Source organism: Dipteris shenzhenensis, chromosome 18 (genome assembly GCF_047967505.1).
Source record: "Dipteris shenzhenensis isolate YYH24624 ecotype China chromosome 18, Dip_SZ_1.0, whole genome shotgun sequence".
Classification (NCBI taxonomy): Eukaryota; Viridiplantae; Streptophyta; class Polypodiopsida; order Gleicheniales; family Dipteridaceae; genus Dipteris; species Dipteris shenzhenensis.
The window spans coordinates 34,810,745-34,829,461 of record NC_141613.1 but is presented as its reverse complement, the minus strand read 5'-3'; the positions used below and the strand labels follow the sequence as shown (position 1 = coordinate 34,829,461).

General features: G+C 44.1%; 1 protein-coding gene across 3 annotated transcripts in view; it reads left to right on the top strand.

Annotated features, from left to right (window-relative positions):
- LOC147891155 (protein ANTI-SILENCING 1-like) overlaps positions 1-18,717 on the top strand; it is a 68,247-nt gene that overhangs the window by 26,378 nt on the left and 23,152 nt on the right. For all 3 annotated transcript variants that reach the window (XR_015542609.1, XR_015542608.1, XM_087389569.1), the window contains 3 exons: positions 5,933-6,104; positions 6,196-6,335; positions 6,465-6,965. Coding sequence is in view for 1 of the 3 variants with exons in the window: in XM_087389569.1 (XP_087245695.1) it covers positions 5,933-6,104; positions 6,196-6,335; positions 6,465-6,965 (813 nt within the window). In the remaining 2 variants the exon portion in view is untranslated. The remainder of the gene's footprint in view (positions 1-5,932; positions 6,105-6,195; positions 6,336-6,464; positions 6,966-18,717) is intronic.

Genomic DNA, 18,717 nt, shown 5'->3' with positions numbered 1-18,717 from the left:
GATTGCTCTCAAGCAATCATACATAGTTGCAAGAAATGGCCGTTTCTTGCCAGGAAACGGAAACGATGCCGTTTATACCTGTTTTTTTTTGGGGGTTTTTTGTTTGTTTGGTGGTGTGTGGTTTTGCGTAGGGGGGTTGTTTTGTTAGGGGTGGTTGGCTCTCTTTTGAAATTGTTTTTTGCCCTCTTTTGATTAAAACGTTTTCCCCTGATTCTTCGCCCCCTGTCGTCGTTTCCGCCACCTCCTGTGCTGCTGCTCTTCATCCTGCTGCTCTCCAGCCTCTCCATCTTTGATTCCTGGGCCCTGGCACCCGCACCTTGCTCTCTTCTCCATCCCTCCATTCTGCAGGCTGCTCTCCACCCTACAGGCTGCAGCCTGCTCTCCATCCTCTCCATCGTGCAGGCTGGCAGTTGCTCTCCATCCTCAGCTTGCTCTCCATCCCTCCACTACCTCTCCTCTCTTACTTCTCCATCCTCCTTCTACCTCTCATCCTCCTCCTCCGACTCCTTCTACCTCTCTATCCTCCTTCTACCTCTCCATCCTCCCTCTCACCTCTCCATCCTCCCTCTCAAACTTCAGATTGTGATAACTTCAAACTTGTTAGAACTTGGAACTTAGAACTTAGTTCATGACACATATTGATTGTTGAAGCATCATTCATGGATAATAGATGATACGAGATAGATCAATCATCATAGGAATTTAGAATCATAGAAGCATGAATGATGCTTCAAGTAAAGATAACGGTATTATGTATGATTTGTACTCTATTGATAATTATATTATGTATAAAAAATAATTTTTAATACATAAATTGTATCATATTGCTGTTTCTTCCATTTTCGTTTCGTCGGGGGCCGAAAACTCCGTTTTTTTTGTTTTCGTTTCGGCTGGCAACTACGCAATCATAGCGTGACTCAAGTATGACCAAGCTTCTTCACTAAAAAAAAAAGGTCTGCTCTCATTCAATCTTCACATAGACAAGCCCATAGGCATGGAAGACAACCTTCATCTTCTTACTAACTTAGACTTTTCACAATTACCAAATATAACTTCGAGTTGAAAATGAGAAGAGACACCAACGGGATTAGTAACATAGTGTGGAGATCGTGTAGAAAGAGCATATGCACAGGTATCCAGAGCACAAGGACTCAAGGTAATCTCACACAAAAGTTGACTAGAAGCAATCACACAGGATCAAACAACTCCCTTACCAATCCTCAAATGCCCACTAAACTACTGACGTGCCCAAAGGAGTAAATGATAGCATTTCAAAGGGGGGGAAAAAACCACAATTGCATCTCTCTGATAACAACAACCGTATATCTCCTCGCCTGTAATAGCTCTCCAAAACAACTCACAGCCAAGAGCCATGTTTGAGAAGCGCATGTGAGCTCCTAACCATTCCGAAGCATCAATTGAAGCTTATTCTCTAGCTAATGTAAACCAATAGAAGGACATCTTCTCCACAACCATCATGCAAGCAAGAGTCCGTACAATCAATAGCCCGTACATCAGCTCGCCAACTACTTCCGAAACCAGATCCTCTTCGAGCAGCTCGTGGCCAATGAGCGTGGACCAATGGGCAACAAGGCCTTCTATCAGAATTCTCGACCAGCAAGGGGGCCTTGACTTGAGTTTGCATGAGCCTTGCAAGTTGCTCGCATCAAGGGATGGGGCCCATACGTGATCAATTAGCTTCTCCAGTCGCTAGTTGTGTCGCCAACCAAGTAGCCTGGCTCTTCAATCAGTAGAAAGACCTTACTCCAGCGTACGGTTCAGCTTCCTCGATCCAAAACGACCCCCCTGGAGCTCCTGTGTGCGTACAACCCACACTTCACACCAAGTTGATTGCTCCTCTTCCACAATTCTTGTCTTGAACGATCTCTCTTGCATATCTCCCTGGCGATCCAGCAAATGCTCTCCTTTCCTTCTTTGATCCAAAGTTTGGAACTCTCCTTCAATCCCATCACCACGTACCATCGCCAACTTCACAATCGAGAAGCATGGAGAATCACGTAGCCATCTTGCATGCAACATGCATGTAGTCCTGATTTCCAGCCACATCATCATATCGATATACAACTCTCCCACTTTCTTCTCAAAAACTTAGGCGAAGACAATTACACCACAGATCTTAGACCTTAGGCACCACCCCTACACACAAACTTTATGCAAGGCATTTAATGCATGAATGCCCACATTTGACCACACCAAATTAACCCCATTCCATCACATGGATGTTCATATGACTCACAACAAGATGGACTCGACGCATGACGACAGATAACAACGATAGACACATGTCATCCCAAAAGCACACCATGTGACATTGGATACCATGATGCTTTGGAGTGCCTGGTGCACCCACACTGCGACTCATTATCTCCCATAGGAGTCCCTGCAAAACATATTTCCATAACTTGGAATATTTACATAAGTCCATTTTTTTTGGGGAAAAAAACACACACTAGACCAAAAGCCCCTAGCTACACTAGCTGTGTACATCTAAGTGTCTACCCCCTATATACATGCTGTGCAAAAAAGCCTTCTACATTTTTTAACCTATCAGTGTGGCCTTTGCTTGCTCTTCCTGAGTACTTGGGGTCACATGGCTTGGTTCCATCTTCCTCAGTGGTAGCACTTGGGTTACTAGTCCTCGGGATCTCTGTCAGACAAGTGTAACACACTTTGAGCCATCAAGAGCATCCTGTACCCTAATAGATCTTCTAAGACTCTCCTTGTGAAGGGTTCATCTAGAATTTGCCTCTTTAATAGGATTGTAATACCTCCTAGACAAATTATAAGACTTAGGTTTTTCTTCACTATAGCTTTAGATGAAAGCTCTTCATCTCCTTCGTCAAAAATTACATCCTCTTATATTGTTTTTTCTGCATTAGAATTCCAAATCCTATAAGCTTGTGATCATCACTAAAGCCATCGGAGATTCCTTTTATTGATTTAATGTCAATTTTCTTTTTTTGGCATATGCGATATGGACATAAGCCATGTATGCAAATATCCTTACATGATCAATTCTAGGCATTTTGCTAGTAAAAGTCTCTTCATGATGTTGTTTAGATCGCTTCAATTACACTGTGGTTATAGATGAATGTGGTTGTGCTTATTTTTTCAGCCCGAAAAGATAGCTAGGTATGTTTTCTAGCATACTCTTGGTTTCTCACCTAAAGTACAACATCGTTTTGTTTGCCCCTTTATTTGATTTGAGGGCCTTTATTGTTTCCCAGTTTGGTTTTCAACCATGGCAACAAACTCCTTGAAATATTTTAGGGTCTTGGATTTTTTTTCCAGGAAGTGAATTTATCTTTTGGGAAGTATACTCATGTCTCTCTTAAATAATTGTTTATGAATGTAAGAAAATATAATGTTTCACCTAAGGATCTGACATTAAGTGGACAACATAGAAAATATAATGTTTCACCTAAGGATCTGACATTAAGTGGACAACATAGTTTTTAATGAATCATTCAAAGATATCATTTGTCCTTGAAGCTTTCTTGGGGGAAATTTCATCTCTGTGTCCTCCTGATGATACATCCCTTGTGCATGTCATCTTTTGTCACCATAAATGAGATAGGTTTATAAAGTCTTTCGGGTTCATAGTATGCTCAAGTGGATAAACCTTCCATGCCAGAGGGCTGCTCTCTTATTTGGTTGAGAAATTTAATTTTAAAAGTTAAGTTAATTATATAAGTCTATATCTGCAACCCAATTTCAGACACTAGAAGCTTGTCTAGGGCATTAACCTTGAATTGGACATATTGTTCTATCATATGTCTTAAAGTTTAGTCCATTTCAAGTTTTTTTGTTTAATTTGTCATGCTCCATGGGTAAGCAAAACTCAGCATATGCATAAGCATAAGTATTATGCCGTAATGTCAGCCCCTACCATGCCAAAATTTCAACAATGATTGGCCTAGACATTCATCATGTATCATGCTAAAACTTTAACAAATAAGGGGTTGTAACTTTTAGTTATTTTGTTTAGTGGTTTTGAGTATTGAACATTCAAAAAATAATGTACATCCCACACAATTTATCTAATAGACTCTTGATGTGATGAAGTGTCGAGTCTCTTAGCTCAATATGGTTGTCGTCATTTCCTTTTTCAAGATGACAGAACCCCTCTTTATGAGGAGTGAAATGACTAATAGCCCCCGAGTCAATAATGCATGACTCATCGTTGCATCGAGACTTATTGGGCTTTGATATTGCTAAAGCTTTGCAATATAAAAGGCAAATAAGAGCACGATGGCAAGGCTTCCCACAATGATAGCAAGGATCCTCTCTCTTGGGTTTCTTGTTGTCATGGTGATTTCACAATTATTATATTGTCCGTTGGTGTTTTATAGACATATAACCATTTTTGGTTTTTCGTGGCTAGTCTTGACAAATCTGCTTCTCCTGCATGATATTGCAAGGGGGTTGGATCTATTTTTAGTCATTAAGGCGACATTATCTCAATTATGTAATTTCTTTTCTTTGCCTTCTGATTTCCTCAATAATGGGGTAACCGTTACGCTGTGTCAAGGTGGAAGTCTTCTCTTCCTATGAGAGCATGGTCACAAAGTTGCTTACAAATTTGGTGAGCTCTTGAAAAGTAGAGCAAGTTTTGTGGATCTGGCATCTTCTCAACATGCTTAGACAACTGGTTAGATGTGTCATTAACATACTGACCTTCTCACATTATTCTTTTAAATCTTTGGTTGACCTGTTTTTCTTGTACATCTTCTCGGGATTTAGTGAAAATAGGCACATTTAGACAAAAATTTCTTCCTATATATATGTCTATAGGACACTGTGCTACTTTCTTTGCCTCTTCTCAACAGTTCTTTGTTGTTAGTTTGACCTCTTGAACGGTTAGGTTCCCTCCTATGGCACTGACGCAATGTGCCCATTCAGATTGCACATGCATGGATGCAACACTAGCACTTGAATGGTTGACATGCTTGCATGACACATGGCAAAGCCACCTAAGTTGACGAGTGATATGGTGCCATGTGGCACCCATCCCCTTCATCCATGATGGATGCATGTGAGCGTATGTCTCCTCATGTGGCCCCTTAAAAATCTGTAACCATTATTAAAAGTTCCAATAGAGGTGTATCACACGTGGCGTTATTTATTGAAAGCTCCACCTAGGACCTAAGGTCTAACTACTACTATGTTGAACCTTTTAATAATCCTAACCACAATTACCAGTGATTTCATGAACTAATTTCAGAGTTCATTACTCACTTTTCCAATAGGCTCACCGTCTATATTCAGCAAGTTTGGGAGGAGGTGTGTTTCACAGTTCTAAGCACAGCTTGGACGAAATCGGGAAGAGGCGATGGATATTCTTGCAGGCTGCGCAAGTATCTTCCCATTTGGATTGCAACCTGGTGGATGGCAGGGGAGAAGTTGCCTCTCAATCTCCTTTCAGCATTGTGAATGAGCTTGGGAGAGACTTGAACGGAGGCATTGCCAGAACTATCAAACTCCTCATAAAAGGCAAGCAATGTCATGTAAGGGGAGCGTCCATTTGAACAAATTTGCCTCTCAAAGTGTTTTGGGGAAGGTCCTGTTGCAACTACTACTCATCAAAGGGGAATCTGTCGACGTGTAGTTAGAACACATAAGGTAGAACATGATAGAAAGAAATTAAGTAGCCATGTTGCACGGTGATGTTTTGATTATAAGTTCTCTATCACACATCGTTTGCTACAAGATTTTTCCAAGCATTCTTGGGTGCTGATTTTCTTGTTTCTTTATTAGTTTAGTTTTGTAGTTTTTTTTTTGGGGCTAATGTTTCCTGTAGTCAAAAAGTTAAGGTTTGTCTGATAGAAATCCTCTTTGAACAATGAGAAACACTTAATTTATGATTTATCAGGAATGATCTTTCTATTGTTATTTCCTGTGGCCATATCAGGATTCTATTCACAGGAAATGCAAGGTTTTGTGCACCTGCAAGGATATTCGGAACAAGCAACCATCTGAAGATGATCTTAAGCAGGCTGATTACTTCTTCTACAGGATATATAATGTTGATCGACAGAAACTTTCGAATGTAGAGGGGATCGTTGATGTACTTGGATGTGATGGTAACTTTTACTCTGTAGCCTCTCACAAATTTCATTTCCTAATTACTGTCAATTGTAAATGCGAAAGTCTTGAAACTGGCATTGCTTTTAGTTGTTTTCAACAAGCCTGAATGGATCTCAAGTGGAAGCAGCAAGCGATTGCATGAAAGAGATTCTGGTACTTCGGGCATGCACAAAACGCACTCTGCTATCTCAGAAGAGGCTGCACAGCGGGCTGCAGAAGGTGGGAAAGTACGTGCCATTCCATAACTTACATGAAATGTTTGGGGCAAAATTATTTATGAAATGAGGTATTTTTGTGCACCTCATGAGTTATTCGGAATTGTCATCAATGCTAAAGGATCCATTGGTGCTTGGCAGTCAGATGAAAGGAGGGCCAGTGAATCGGAAGAACTGGGACTCTTGGCAAAAAAAGTGCATTATCAAGAGCACCGGACTAAGCCAGAAGTATCAGGACTGAAAAGGCCCAACCAAGTTCCTGACAAAAGCATAGAAAGTCCTACGAGCTTTCCAAGTGTTGTAAAACCCAAGACCTTCAAAAAACACAGGCAAACAACAAAAGACTCATCAGAACTGTTGCACGATGTGGCCAAGGGATTTTCCATATCACCATCTTTTGGTATATTGCATAATAGATCCATGAAAGCTGCAAAGTTGAAGGAGACTGAGCCGATCTTACAAAAGGACAAAACACGGAGTTTGGAGAATGACAAACCTTCAGCATTGCAAGAGGCACTCCCAAGTCATGGAATTACCTTATCTGGTGATCCTATGACTAGGCTAGCAAGCTCAAGGCTCCATCAGGAAAATCCCTCAACAAGTGGAGAAATACAGTATGGAGAAACAGCTTCAGCGAAGAAGGTTAGCTTCCGTAAATACACTTTCAAAGGCAGACAAAGTACTTGGAAAAAGGGAGCTGGAGGGAACGTAATTGGTTTCAATACAAATGTGTATCTAAATGTCTTATACTTATTAAGTATACCGCATGTATATGTATAAAGACTATATAGCTGTGCTTTGTATATCCATAAATACACATATAGAATCTAGATAAACATATATCCATAAATATATACATCTATGGGAGCAAACATGCACAGACACACACATCTAAGTAAACAAATGAATGGATTAATCAATAAAACAATAAATAAAGAAGAAACTAAGCAGGCATGGGAATAAAGGAAGATACGGAGGGAATTTATGTAGATATCTAAATATATAAATATAAAAAGAACGCCATGTGTCGAGTATATCTTGCCATACCTTGCGTCATGGGTGAGTCATGATTAGCTTGAAATCTGCATGGGCACAATGGGGGTCCCAGTAGCCATCTTTTGGTACATGCGTGGATCATTGCAGGAACCAAAGACCATCTTGTCATAAAGCAGTCACCTAGGCAAAGTCTATGTGCTATTGTTACGGGCATCCACAACCTGTGGCATGCTCCCTATTGGTCACAGGGCCAGCAAATACCACCAGGCAGGCTCAAAAGACAGCGCAAGTAAAAAACAAAGAGTTGATTTTTTAGTCAACATTAACTTTTAACCAACTTGGTCATTGATCGGTGTTGACCAGCCAACCAGGTCGGTCAATCTGGCCTAAAAGCCTATTTAAGGCCAGCCCCTTGGCCTCATTCTTCATCCACCTCCGAGAGCTTCTAGCCTCAACCACAGCCTTTGGGACTAGGATCAGGGCAAGAGAGTCTACAGCAGCCCAGCAGCCCCTTCCAGCACTCCTTCAGTTAGTACTCATCCGGTTCAGTCCGGTACAACAGTCTTTAGTTCTCTCTTTGTAACGAGGGTTCCCCCTCTATACATACTTGTTTCTTTACCGTTATATTCAGCCCTCTGGGCCAAACATTGTTCTTTGGAGGCCCGCTATATTCTCTCCCCCTGATTCTCACACTCACACCACAGTTTCACTTGTGTCTTGAGTGCATTATTCTTTCAATTCAGATAGTAGTGAGCAGGAGAGAGATTGAGTTAGGCTACCTCCCTGCTACATTGGTTTCAGAGCTTCAGATTTTCTTTCCTGAGATAGGGAGGGCTAGTTTAGGGACAGCCCCAATTTTTGATGGCACAGACAAGATCCGAAAAGGACACCACGAGTGTAATTGTGAAGTCCAACACGGGGGATGAGGGATCCGCTTCCCAAACCCTACCATGTAGAATCCTACAGAAGCTCCGATGTCTACCACGATCGCCATGATGCAGACTAGAGGCAGATGCAGCAACAAGTGTCCAAGAGTCCAAATGCCGGACGATTGTGAATAGGCCGCCAGAGAACGCGAGCTGCGGAGGCAAAAGAAGAATGCGATTGTGAGGCTCTGGAAGCCAAGGAACTCTGAGATCGTGAGGCTCTAGAAGCCAAGGAACTTCGAGATCGTGAGGCTCGAAAAGCGAAGGAACTCTGGGATCGCGAGGCTCAGGAGGCTAGGGAGCTCAGAGAGCATACCGCTTGGGATGAGAAGGAGAACAGAAGCATAGTGCTTGGGAGGAGAAGGAAGAACGGGCCCGGCAACTCCTCATCTCTCTACTCGACCACATGGGGAGGAAAGGGAGAGAGCCCGTGAATCATTCTTTTCGTGGGAGCTCAACTTCACTTAGTACGACGGGGATGCGTCAATTTTACGAGCAAAAACCTATGAGCAGGTTTATCCGAGCGTGTTTTTCAAGAGATTTTTAAAAATGTTTTTCTTTAGGAAACATGGTTTTTACACTTTTATTTTCACTAGAACTAGATCTCTTTATCATAAAAATATACAGACTAGTCACTCATTCATTTTTACACAACATAATTTTCTTATTTAGAGACATCCCTTTGTACCCCTGTTATTACCTTAAAAAAGTGTTGATTCCTTTAAGAAACATTCCTCATAATCACTCTCAATGTAATAATACTATGCATATATAATTACTTATTAACACATTTATATCATATGGCAATATCTTTTTAGTGTTTTTATAGCATATTTATGGACATGTTTCTAAAGAAGTTTAAATTACTATAAATAAGTATTAACTTGGGCTTATATATCACTCTCATAAAATACATGTAATATTTAATACTATATATGAAAGATTTTCCAAAATATAACTCCATAGATGTGCTCAAATGGGGTGTTCCGATCAATTTGAGTGGTTGAATGACTATATTTGGACATTGGATATGAAAGTTATGTTACTTTTAAAAGTGCTGTCCAAGATAGTTTCGCCAGCGAAACTACCTTGGGAGACTTGCTTCAAAGGGGTTTCGCTGGCGAAACTACCTGGATGGCTTGCTTCAATGAGTTTTCTTTGAAGAAACTCTTTCATGAAGATAGGTTGAGAGAGGGTTTTCAATGTCACCCCCTATTAAGTAAAAGTTGTAATAAGGATCATAAGGGAATTTTCATAGAGAAGTCTACTCTACATGTGGGTTTCTTCAAAAGCCATCCCATTATGCTCTCACCATTCCTACAGATTCACCTAAAGATTTTTGTATAAAATAGGCATTGCTATAATACTTTGCATATTTCTAAGTGAAACTATGTTTTCTTCTGATTGATTTTTGCCATATTTATGCATATTTGGAAGCTTTTTTTTTCCTTCGCTCGGACGCTCGGAAGATTTCGCTCAGAAAATGCTCGTCCCCGTACGACGGCAAGCAAGAACCTTTAGTATTGACTTCATGGCTCAATCAGAAAGTTACTTTTTAGTTGTGCCTACGAACAACAATGAACGGTGCATCCTAGCATCCATGCACCTCATAGGCGAGGTGGTCACGTGGTGGCTCAAGTGGCGGAAGGACCACTACGATGCAGCCGAGGCGGCACCTCTTTATAGATGGATGGAACTCGTGAAAGACATCCGATCACGGTTCTTGCCACCTCAGTGCTTGGATAGACTTCAGAGTCAGTTCTATGAAATGCGCGAGGGGGATAATGAGACAGTGAATCATTACACCAACAAGTTCACCCAGGTGTTTATACAATTGCAGCTGGAGGAAAATCAGAAGTCGAGCAACTTTCTCCATGGGCTGCATACAGTAATCAAGTGGTATGCACATAGTTTCAAGCCACGGGGTTACGAAGGTGCATACGAGAGCAGAAGGAGCCACATCAAGTGGTTTACCTACAGCTTCAACTCCTACGGGGACAACCTCAGTGGTCATCGAGGAGCTTGAAGATCAGCAGAAGGGGGAGCCTTGTCAGTTTCCCAATATGTTTCAGGTCTATGGACATATTGGTGGTCAAAAGGTCCCCAAAGCAGCTAAGTAGGCCTATGTTGACGGATTCCATTGCCTTCAATGGCACTTTCGGGGCAGCAAATAGAGAGCAACATGGAGGTCTCTTCAGCCACTTTGAAGACATCAGGGTGGGCAGACAGTCGGCCACTCAGGGTCGCACCTACTCAGGCATCAAATAATCTTGGGGACACGATGGGGGCACCAGTTTGGAGTCCGACAAGATTATTGGAACCAAGGCTTGCATGTCAAGATTCTAGGCCATGGGTCCAAGTTCATTTCTTGGTTTAGAGGTGTTCTGCCTCGACCTTTGATTTTAGTAAACTAGAGGGCTCAAGTCAGGACCCAGCAGGATCTAGTACTACAGCAGGTGCAAGATGCTTTCCTCACAACGAGTCTTCCTCTATCCTTATCACTAATATGCATAGAGGAAAATTGCATTGAGCATCGTCTTGGGTCACTACACCATAGAAAGTATCCTTACCAGAAGTGAGTAGAAGACCTTGGCATTCAGCTCCATCAGATCAGGATTTATGAGCTAGGTATTCAGATCAAGATTCATGAGCTGGGAATATCACAGCTAGCCACCTCCCTCTAGCATAGTGGGAGGCTCTCTTCATACCCCCATCCTAATTTCAGCAGGAGATGTTATGGGCATCCACACACGTGGCATGCTTCTTATCAGTTGTAGAGCCATAAAAAATATGCCAGGCAGCCTCGGAAGACAGCGCAGGTCAAAAAACCTGGTCAACAATAGGCATTGACCAGCCGACTAGGTCGGTCAATTTTCCCCAGAAGCCTATATAAGGCCAGCCCCTTGGCCTCATTCTTCATCCACCTTTCAGAGCTTCTAGCCTCAGCCATCAGTAGACTTTGGGACAAGGATCAGGGTAGGAGAAGTTTGCAATAGCCCAGCAGTCCCTTCTAGCCCTCCTTCAGCTAGTCCTCATTCGATACAGTAGTCTTTAGTTCTCTTTGTAGTGAGGGTTCTCCCTCTATACACTACTTGTTTCTTTACAATTGTATTCAGCCCTCTGGGCGAGACATTGTTCAATATTTATTTTCCCTCTTTGGAGGCCCACTATATTCTCTCCCCCTGATTCTCACACTCACTCAACATTATTCTTTCAGTTCAGATAGTAGTGAGTAGGAGAGAGAGTGAGTTAGGCTATCTCCATTGTGCCATCCTCGGACTGACAAGATTGTCTTCAGAATCATCTAGAGAACGTAGTTCCACCATTTTAGCTGACAAGGAGCCCAGAGCTCCCATTTAGTCCAAGAATGCATTGAAAGAGTGGGTCCTCGCTGTAGGGCAAATGCTTCCTGTGGATAGGCAAAATTCCCAAAGTGCCATTCGCTCTACTTTTGTGCCAACTTCCTCTTCAAAATCCTCTTCTGTTATTTCTATTTGCATATGGCGAGAGTTGTCGGTGATCATGTGACATGTCAAAGGACAAGGATGTACACCTAGAGATACCTTGAGTTCATCAGTAAATTAGTGTTGAACAGCCTTGGTGGGTATGCGAGGTCCTCTCCGATCATGTCAAGCACAACAAGGCGAGAGAAGAAGGTGACCCATCCACCATCCTTTGTCCTAGGTACATTACCTTCCGTTGATTAGCTATTATGACTTAGAAGTGGACTGAACTGGTTAGACTCAAGGCATAACTAGCAAGGCGCCTCTCAATATTTGTGCCTGTCCTAAATACTGGGTGGAAGCGTGGAATGTTGATTGTAGAGAACAAAATAAAGAAAGTTTATTGATGTCTATGAAAGAATGAACCGTCTATGAGACTGAAAAACCCAAATACAATGAGAACTAAGTATGGAGCCACAAAAAACAGGCACCCAAACCCCATGGCTGGTGTCTGAAACAAGAAAATAAATACATCGCACTATGGCTGCAAGATAGAGAACTCAAATGTAAAGGGAAATGATGGGAGGCCCTTGGGTGGTGGCCAACAAATCAACCATCCATCCGAAACTAGAGTAGTGCGTGATGTCTATGGGACCACCTCCACTGGTCAGTTGAGAATAGACAAGTAGAGCTCGTCTGATCGTGGCTTTGGATGTGGTGAGGGCTGGCATTGTCAAGGAAGGAAATTAGTGATGGATCGATGTGGTTGATCAACATGCATACATTGTTCGGGCCCCTCCTCCTCCGTAGCCTCTAAGAGGAAGCTCATTGTCTGACAAGTGCTACTGTCACTCCCACAGTCTGTCTCCCCAGGTCAAAGAGTTAAGAGAGGAGATGTTTGTGGTCTTGATGTAAGTGTCCACCCGAGGTTGAGTTTGTGGAGTCGTGTAATGTGGGTCTTTGCTACGTCTAGTCCCTTGCTGCCCCTGGCTTAGGTCCCCAGAGAAAAATTTCGTGATTAGTCTCTGATTGGGCTTTGACGGTCCCTCTTGTGCTCTCCTCTATGCTCATATGAGCTTATCTCTGTCTCTTGGCCTCAAGGAGAAAATGGCCACGTGTCTCTGATTAGGGTGTGCTAGAAACTCTTTGAGTGGACCAAAACTGTTGGTGAAAAGACAATGATGCCGTCCTCATATCTCATAGTACATAGGTTTGTCTCGGTCCCCTGCATATCATATAAAGTGCATATCCATCTCTTACGTGGGATGTTCTGTGCCTGCTGCCCTGTCTTAACCCGTAGCTTGTGTGAAGATATGAAGATACCCAGAGCTGTCCCATCCAGATTGTAAGTGCATGTGTTAGATGCACCTAGGTTATCTTGGTGGTTTGGTAGACCCCTCGTCTAAGATCTGAAAGCAGTGATTTGTAGAAGTTGAGTTTTACTTAAAGCTTAGTAGGTGCTAACTAAGTTCTGTATCTGTAGAGCTGTAATAGATTCTCTCTAATGACCTAGTTCACCTTATGGTAGGTGAGCATAATGGATGGAGCCTCAAGGCTAAGTGAAACAGTGGCAATCTATCCATTTGTAAACCCAAGCTTATAAACCATCTGCGTCTTCAAGCATACCATCTTCTTTGATCCCCCTTTGCCTCCAAGGCCATAGATGAAGTCAAGGTTAGCCATGGCAATCTTTGATGTCCAAATGTTGTGGTGCCAAAGTCCCTGACTCTATGAAGATAAGTGACCACATGGAAGACTCCCATCAAGCTGTATCCCCAAACTCTGCTAGTATGATCTGATGTGGGACCAATGGCTTGCTATAGATCATTTGAGCAAGAAGCATAACTTGTAGTCTCTATTTGGGACCAGTTTGTCTCAGATAGGCCTGTCCCCCAAAAGGGATTGCCGTACATCCAGCTGGACGGACAAGCAAATCAAAGAGAAGAGACTTGGTACTGGGGTTTTGGAAATGTGAGTGAAAGCACTAACGCTCGAGTCTGGCTAGTGCAGCATACCCTTTGCTCAGACAATCCTGCATGGCTGGTTGCATCGTGAAGATTGGGCCCAAGAATAGAACCTCCCGGTATGTAAAGGGTTCAACAATCTCCATTCGCGCCTCGTCAAAGGTAAACTGCTCTTGATATGATGTGGGACAAGCAAATCAAAGAGAAGAGACTTGATACTGGGGTTTTGGAAATGTGAGTGAAAGCACTAACGCTCGAGTTTGGCTAGTGTAGCATACCCTTTGCTCAGACAATCCTGCATGGCTGGTTGCATCGTGAAGATTGGGCCCAAGAATAGAACCTCCCGGTATGTAAAGGGTTCAACAATCTCCATTCGCGCCTCGTCAAAGGTAAATTGCTCTTGATCTGATGTGGGATTGATGGCTTACTATAGATCATTTGAGCAAGAGACTTGGTACTCAGGGTTTTGGAAATGTGAGTGAAAGCACTAAGGCTCGAGTCTGGCTAGTGTAGCATACCTTTTGCTCAGACAAGCCTGCATGGCTGGTCGCATCGTGAAGGTTGGGCCCAAGAATAGAACCTCCCGGTATGTATAGGGTGCAACAATCTCCATTGGCACCTCGTCAAAGGTAAACTGCTCTTGATGTGTGGCTGCCCAGGATGTGCGGAAGATCGTAACCTTGGTTTAACCTAAGTTGACTATCAGATCATGTGCCTTATAGAAAGACTAGAGTGCATTTGTTTGCCCGAGATATGTGGAGGATCGTAACCTTGGTTTTAACCCAAGTTGACATTCAGATAATGTGTCTCATAGAAAGACTAGAGTGCATCCAAATGCCTTTGGAGACCCTTGGGTGATGAGGAGAGTAACCACATCACTTGCGCATAGTAGAATCAGGAGCAAGGAACCAATTAAGGGTGAACTTATTCCTCCCAATGCCTTGATGAAGGACTCTAGCTTGTTGATGTATAGGTCAAACAAGGTTGGTGATAAAGGACAACCTTGTTTGACCCCGATCGTGTTCATTATCTCCTCTGACCACCTAGTTGAAGTTTTGACTCTACCTGGATACCCACTCATATAGTGTTTGACTACCCAAACAATGTCTTGACTGTATCCTAGATTTAATAGTGGTTGGAATAGTTGTCATCTATGTTGGAATAGTTGGGCTTGTGGTACTATGTTGAAGGCTTTGCAAAAAATCACAAATCAACAATACATTCGTTGCCTCCGTGCATAGGCCTCCTCAATGATAGCTCTCAGTGTGAAAATGTGGTCCAGTGAAGCATGATGTGCCCAAAAACCTGCTTGCCCCCATAGCTCTGAATCCCTCATACTCCGCAAACTGGTTGACTTGGATGTCTTACTAATGTATAAATCCTTATGTCCATGTTCGATCATGATGGCCTTGTAGTTTTTCGGACTTATGGGATCCCTTGCCTTATGGATCGGGATAATGGTGTTGAGGGTCTAGGTGTGAGAAAAACCGGTGCAAGCCACTTCATTGAATAGCTTTGCCATGATCGGGACTAGGGTCTTAATCTCATGCGCAACTTACTCAGTACATTGCCCCACATGATCTTTGGCTTGGCCATTATGGAGCTTGAGAGTTGTGTGTTCAATATCACTAGCGGTGAAGAGTGAGGAGGAGGGGGGACAAGGTAGTTGTGAGATGTCTAGTGTAGGCTGGTGGGGCATGTCATAAAGGGTATGTGCATAATTCTGAGAGGGGATGTGGACCTACACTCGAGAAAATTCAGATAGAAGTCCTTTGAATTATTACTAAACAAAATGTTCAGTAATACTTCCTCATTTTGATGGATTAAGTCTCTCTTCTTTCGACGGACCAGACATTGATACTCTCTATCTCAATGGAAGATGTTTCTTGGTTTTGAGTTTGAGCTGACGGAGCAAGGCCTGACACTCATCATCTTACCAGCTATTGTAGGGGATCGATCCAACGGGTGGTGGGTGGGTGGATCTGGTGGTGTGAGGGAAAGACCAGAGAGCGGCATCATGTGAGGAGCGGGTGATAATGGCGGCTCAATCCTTTAGGGAGGGGGTATCATTGAGGTCATCAAGCATAGTGGAAAGGTGGGCAGCATAAGCGAGAGCTAGTCTATGGACAAAGAGGATATCCTGGAAAGGTATGCTAAAGGTCATCAAGCATAGTGGAAAGTTGGGCAGCATAAGCGAGAGCTAGTCTATGGACAAAGAGGATATCCTGGAAATTGGTGCAAGTTGGGGTTTGATGCGCTCATATGGTGGGAGTGGAATGGATAGGCTGAAAAACAGGTACGTGTGGTAAGCTCTAGGTGGGGGAGGGGGGATAGAGAAGTCTATGATGTGAGAGGCACAGGGTAAAAGACAACATATGGGGATGCCTCCCTCTCCTTCAGATCTCCGAGAAAAATGTGAGGTCTCTTGGGAAAAGTAGCAGATGCCAATGCCTCGATGGTGTACTCGTGATCGGATTCCACAGGATCTGGTGTGGATTGCGTTGCTGCACGGTGATGATTCCCATGAGAGATGATCGAAGTCGGACTATGCCACCGATCCACGCACTCCTCCCCTCTTCAGTCTCGTCTTGATAGATTGACTCCCATATATACTCACACACTAGTGGTAGTGGGCGTTCTGAGCCCTGATGAGTCTCTATATAGAATACAATGACACGTCCTATTTATGACTCCGAGCAGTTTCCTGGCTCTGATCATAATGTTCCATTATAGAGTTCCAAACAGTATAGGTCAGGGTCTCTATCCTATGAATCTCGTGACCTGTCTCCTATGCAGGCATGTCAACTGGTTCTCGTGTAGGGTGATCAAGAACCAACCCTTGTGTACTATTGCCCATGTCCCCCCCTTGCGAGCTTGCCTCTCCTCTACTTGCGAAGGAGTAAGATCCTCATCCACTGCACATTTGTGCAGTGCCGCAGCCTGGGTGTCTTTGAAGCGAATCACAAGGGGCTGATCTCTAGTGAGGTCTCATCCGACCTGCCATGCTCCCTCAATGCCATGCTCTAGCACCCCCAAGGTGGAGGCCACAGAGGTGGTAGCATCTGAGATGGCGGAGCTGGTGCGTGGGACCTATGAACCCTCTGCTGCTGCTGCTGCTCAAGTAGATTTGGCTGAAATGGTTGCCTTTGCAAGCTTCTTTTTGAAGACATCCACCTGCTTGGAGGTCTCCTCTATGGTTGTCTGCATCATGGTGATCTGCTTCTCTACTGCAGGGCTGCTCCTTCGGGCTATCTCTGCCTGGCGTCAAAGGCTTCCAGTGATCAGTGGCCTCTACATGGGTGGTCAGGAAATTGCGCTTGAGAATGTCCATCTGACTCTTCTTCTCTACATCTTTGGCCCACATCTGGTGCACTCTCTAAAGAGCTGTTGTGGGGGGCCATGGGCTGTTGTGGTGGGTAGGCGTATAGCATAGAGGTGGTGGGTAGTATATGAGTTGGAGAGAACCAAGCCATATTCTGGTATGACATGGACACATGGGGGGGTGTGACTTTGGGGGGGAGGGGATAAACTGTGTGTGATAGAGGGGATAGAGTTAGAGATTGGGGTGAGTCGAGTGGACCATTTGAGAGCCTTATGGCCCGGGGAGTACCAGGGTGTGAGTCGGTTGAATTTGAGCTGTCACGGTATGTGGTGGTACTCTCTGCCTGACTCCCACTGCGAGTGAACCTGGTAGTGATTTGATCTATGGTGCTATCCCTTTTCCCTTTTCCTTATCCTTGTCCTTCTTGTCTTTGGATTTCCGCTTGTCTTCCTATGTTTCTCAAGCCATGTGGGAAAGTTTTGGAGTCCTTGGTGGAGGATAAAGTGGAGGGTTGGAAATCCACTTATCCGAACTGCTAGGCTCTCAACTCACCATTGGGAGGAGAATGCAGCTGCATTGGGCAGAATTACAAGACAATGGGAGGGCAGAGGCAAAATTGCAATGGCAGCAATGAAAATGCAGAAGCAGGGGTTGTTCAGAGAGTGGACAATGCAGAGAACAGCAGGATGGAGAATGCAGAGAACAACAGCATCAGAGGCAGAGGCTGTTTGATGTTGGAGCAGTAGAATCAGGTGGGCAGCAGGGCCCATAGCGTGGAAGTGAGCAGCAACTTCATGTTGGGGTAAAGGCACATTGCCTACCCTTATATTAAAAGAATTAAAGTTAGGACACCTATGACTGTCTTAAGACAGTCATAGGGTAAACCTAATCCTAATAAAACTTAAGTGAGTTTGTGGTGTGGCTCACTCATTACTTCACACCCGCAATAGTGTGTCTCTCACTCTCACTCTCTTGCTCCCTTTCCACCTCGCTTCCCTTCTCAACTGGTATCAGAGCCTCTCCCTAGCTACACCTCCTCTTACTAGCTCTATCCTATCAAATCCTTTCCGTACGGACCGATCCGTACGGCCGTACGTCGTCCGTACGACGGTACGGACAGATCTAGACAGGACGGCGGTGTTTTTCCTGTTCGCAGGCTGCTAGGGCATCAGAGCGGCGCACTTCGAGGGCATCAGAGCGGCGCATTTCGAGGGCAACAGGGCGGCGCAGGCGGGCGCATTTCGGCGCAGATCTGCAGGCTTTTTCCGGAGCAGGTCGCTGGTCGCGGGTGACTCCTCATGAGCTGGTCGCTGGTCGCGGGTGGCGCTGTACACATGAGCTGCTAGCTGCAGCTCGTGGCATTTGCATCCAGCAGCAGCTGCTACTAGGCGCAGGCGTCGCCAGCCTGCTGTAGTCCAGCAGCATAGCTGCTGTTTTATTCAGTACGTCAGCTGTACGGACTGTCCGTACAGTCGTACGGACAGCCGTACACTGGTACGGATTACAGACTGTCCCAGGTACGGACGACAGTCTGTCTGTAGATTGCACAGGGGTTGGCATCGAACGCAGGACTTGGTGTCTTTTGCTGCAAAGTTTTTTTTTGGGAAGCGCGTACTACAACAAGTACAGCAGGACAGCAGGAGTTTCTATGCATTTACTGAGGAAAAATCTCAGTTTTGGGTGAAATTATCAAAGGGCTTTTGCCTAGATGTGTTTGCAGTCTATGCCTTGAGGCAGTGTGTA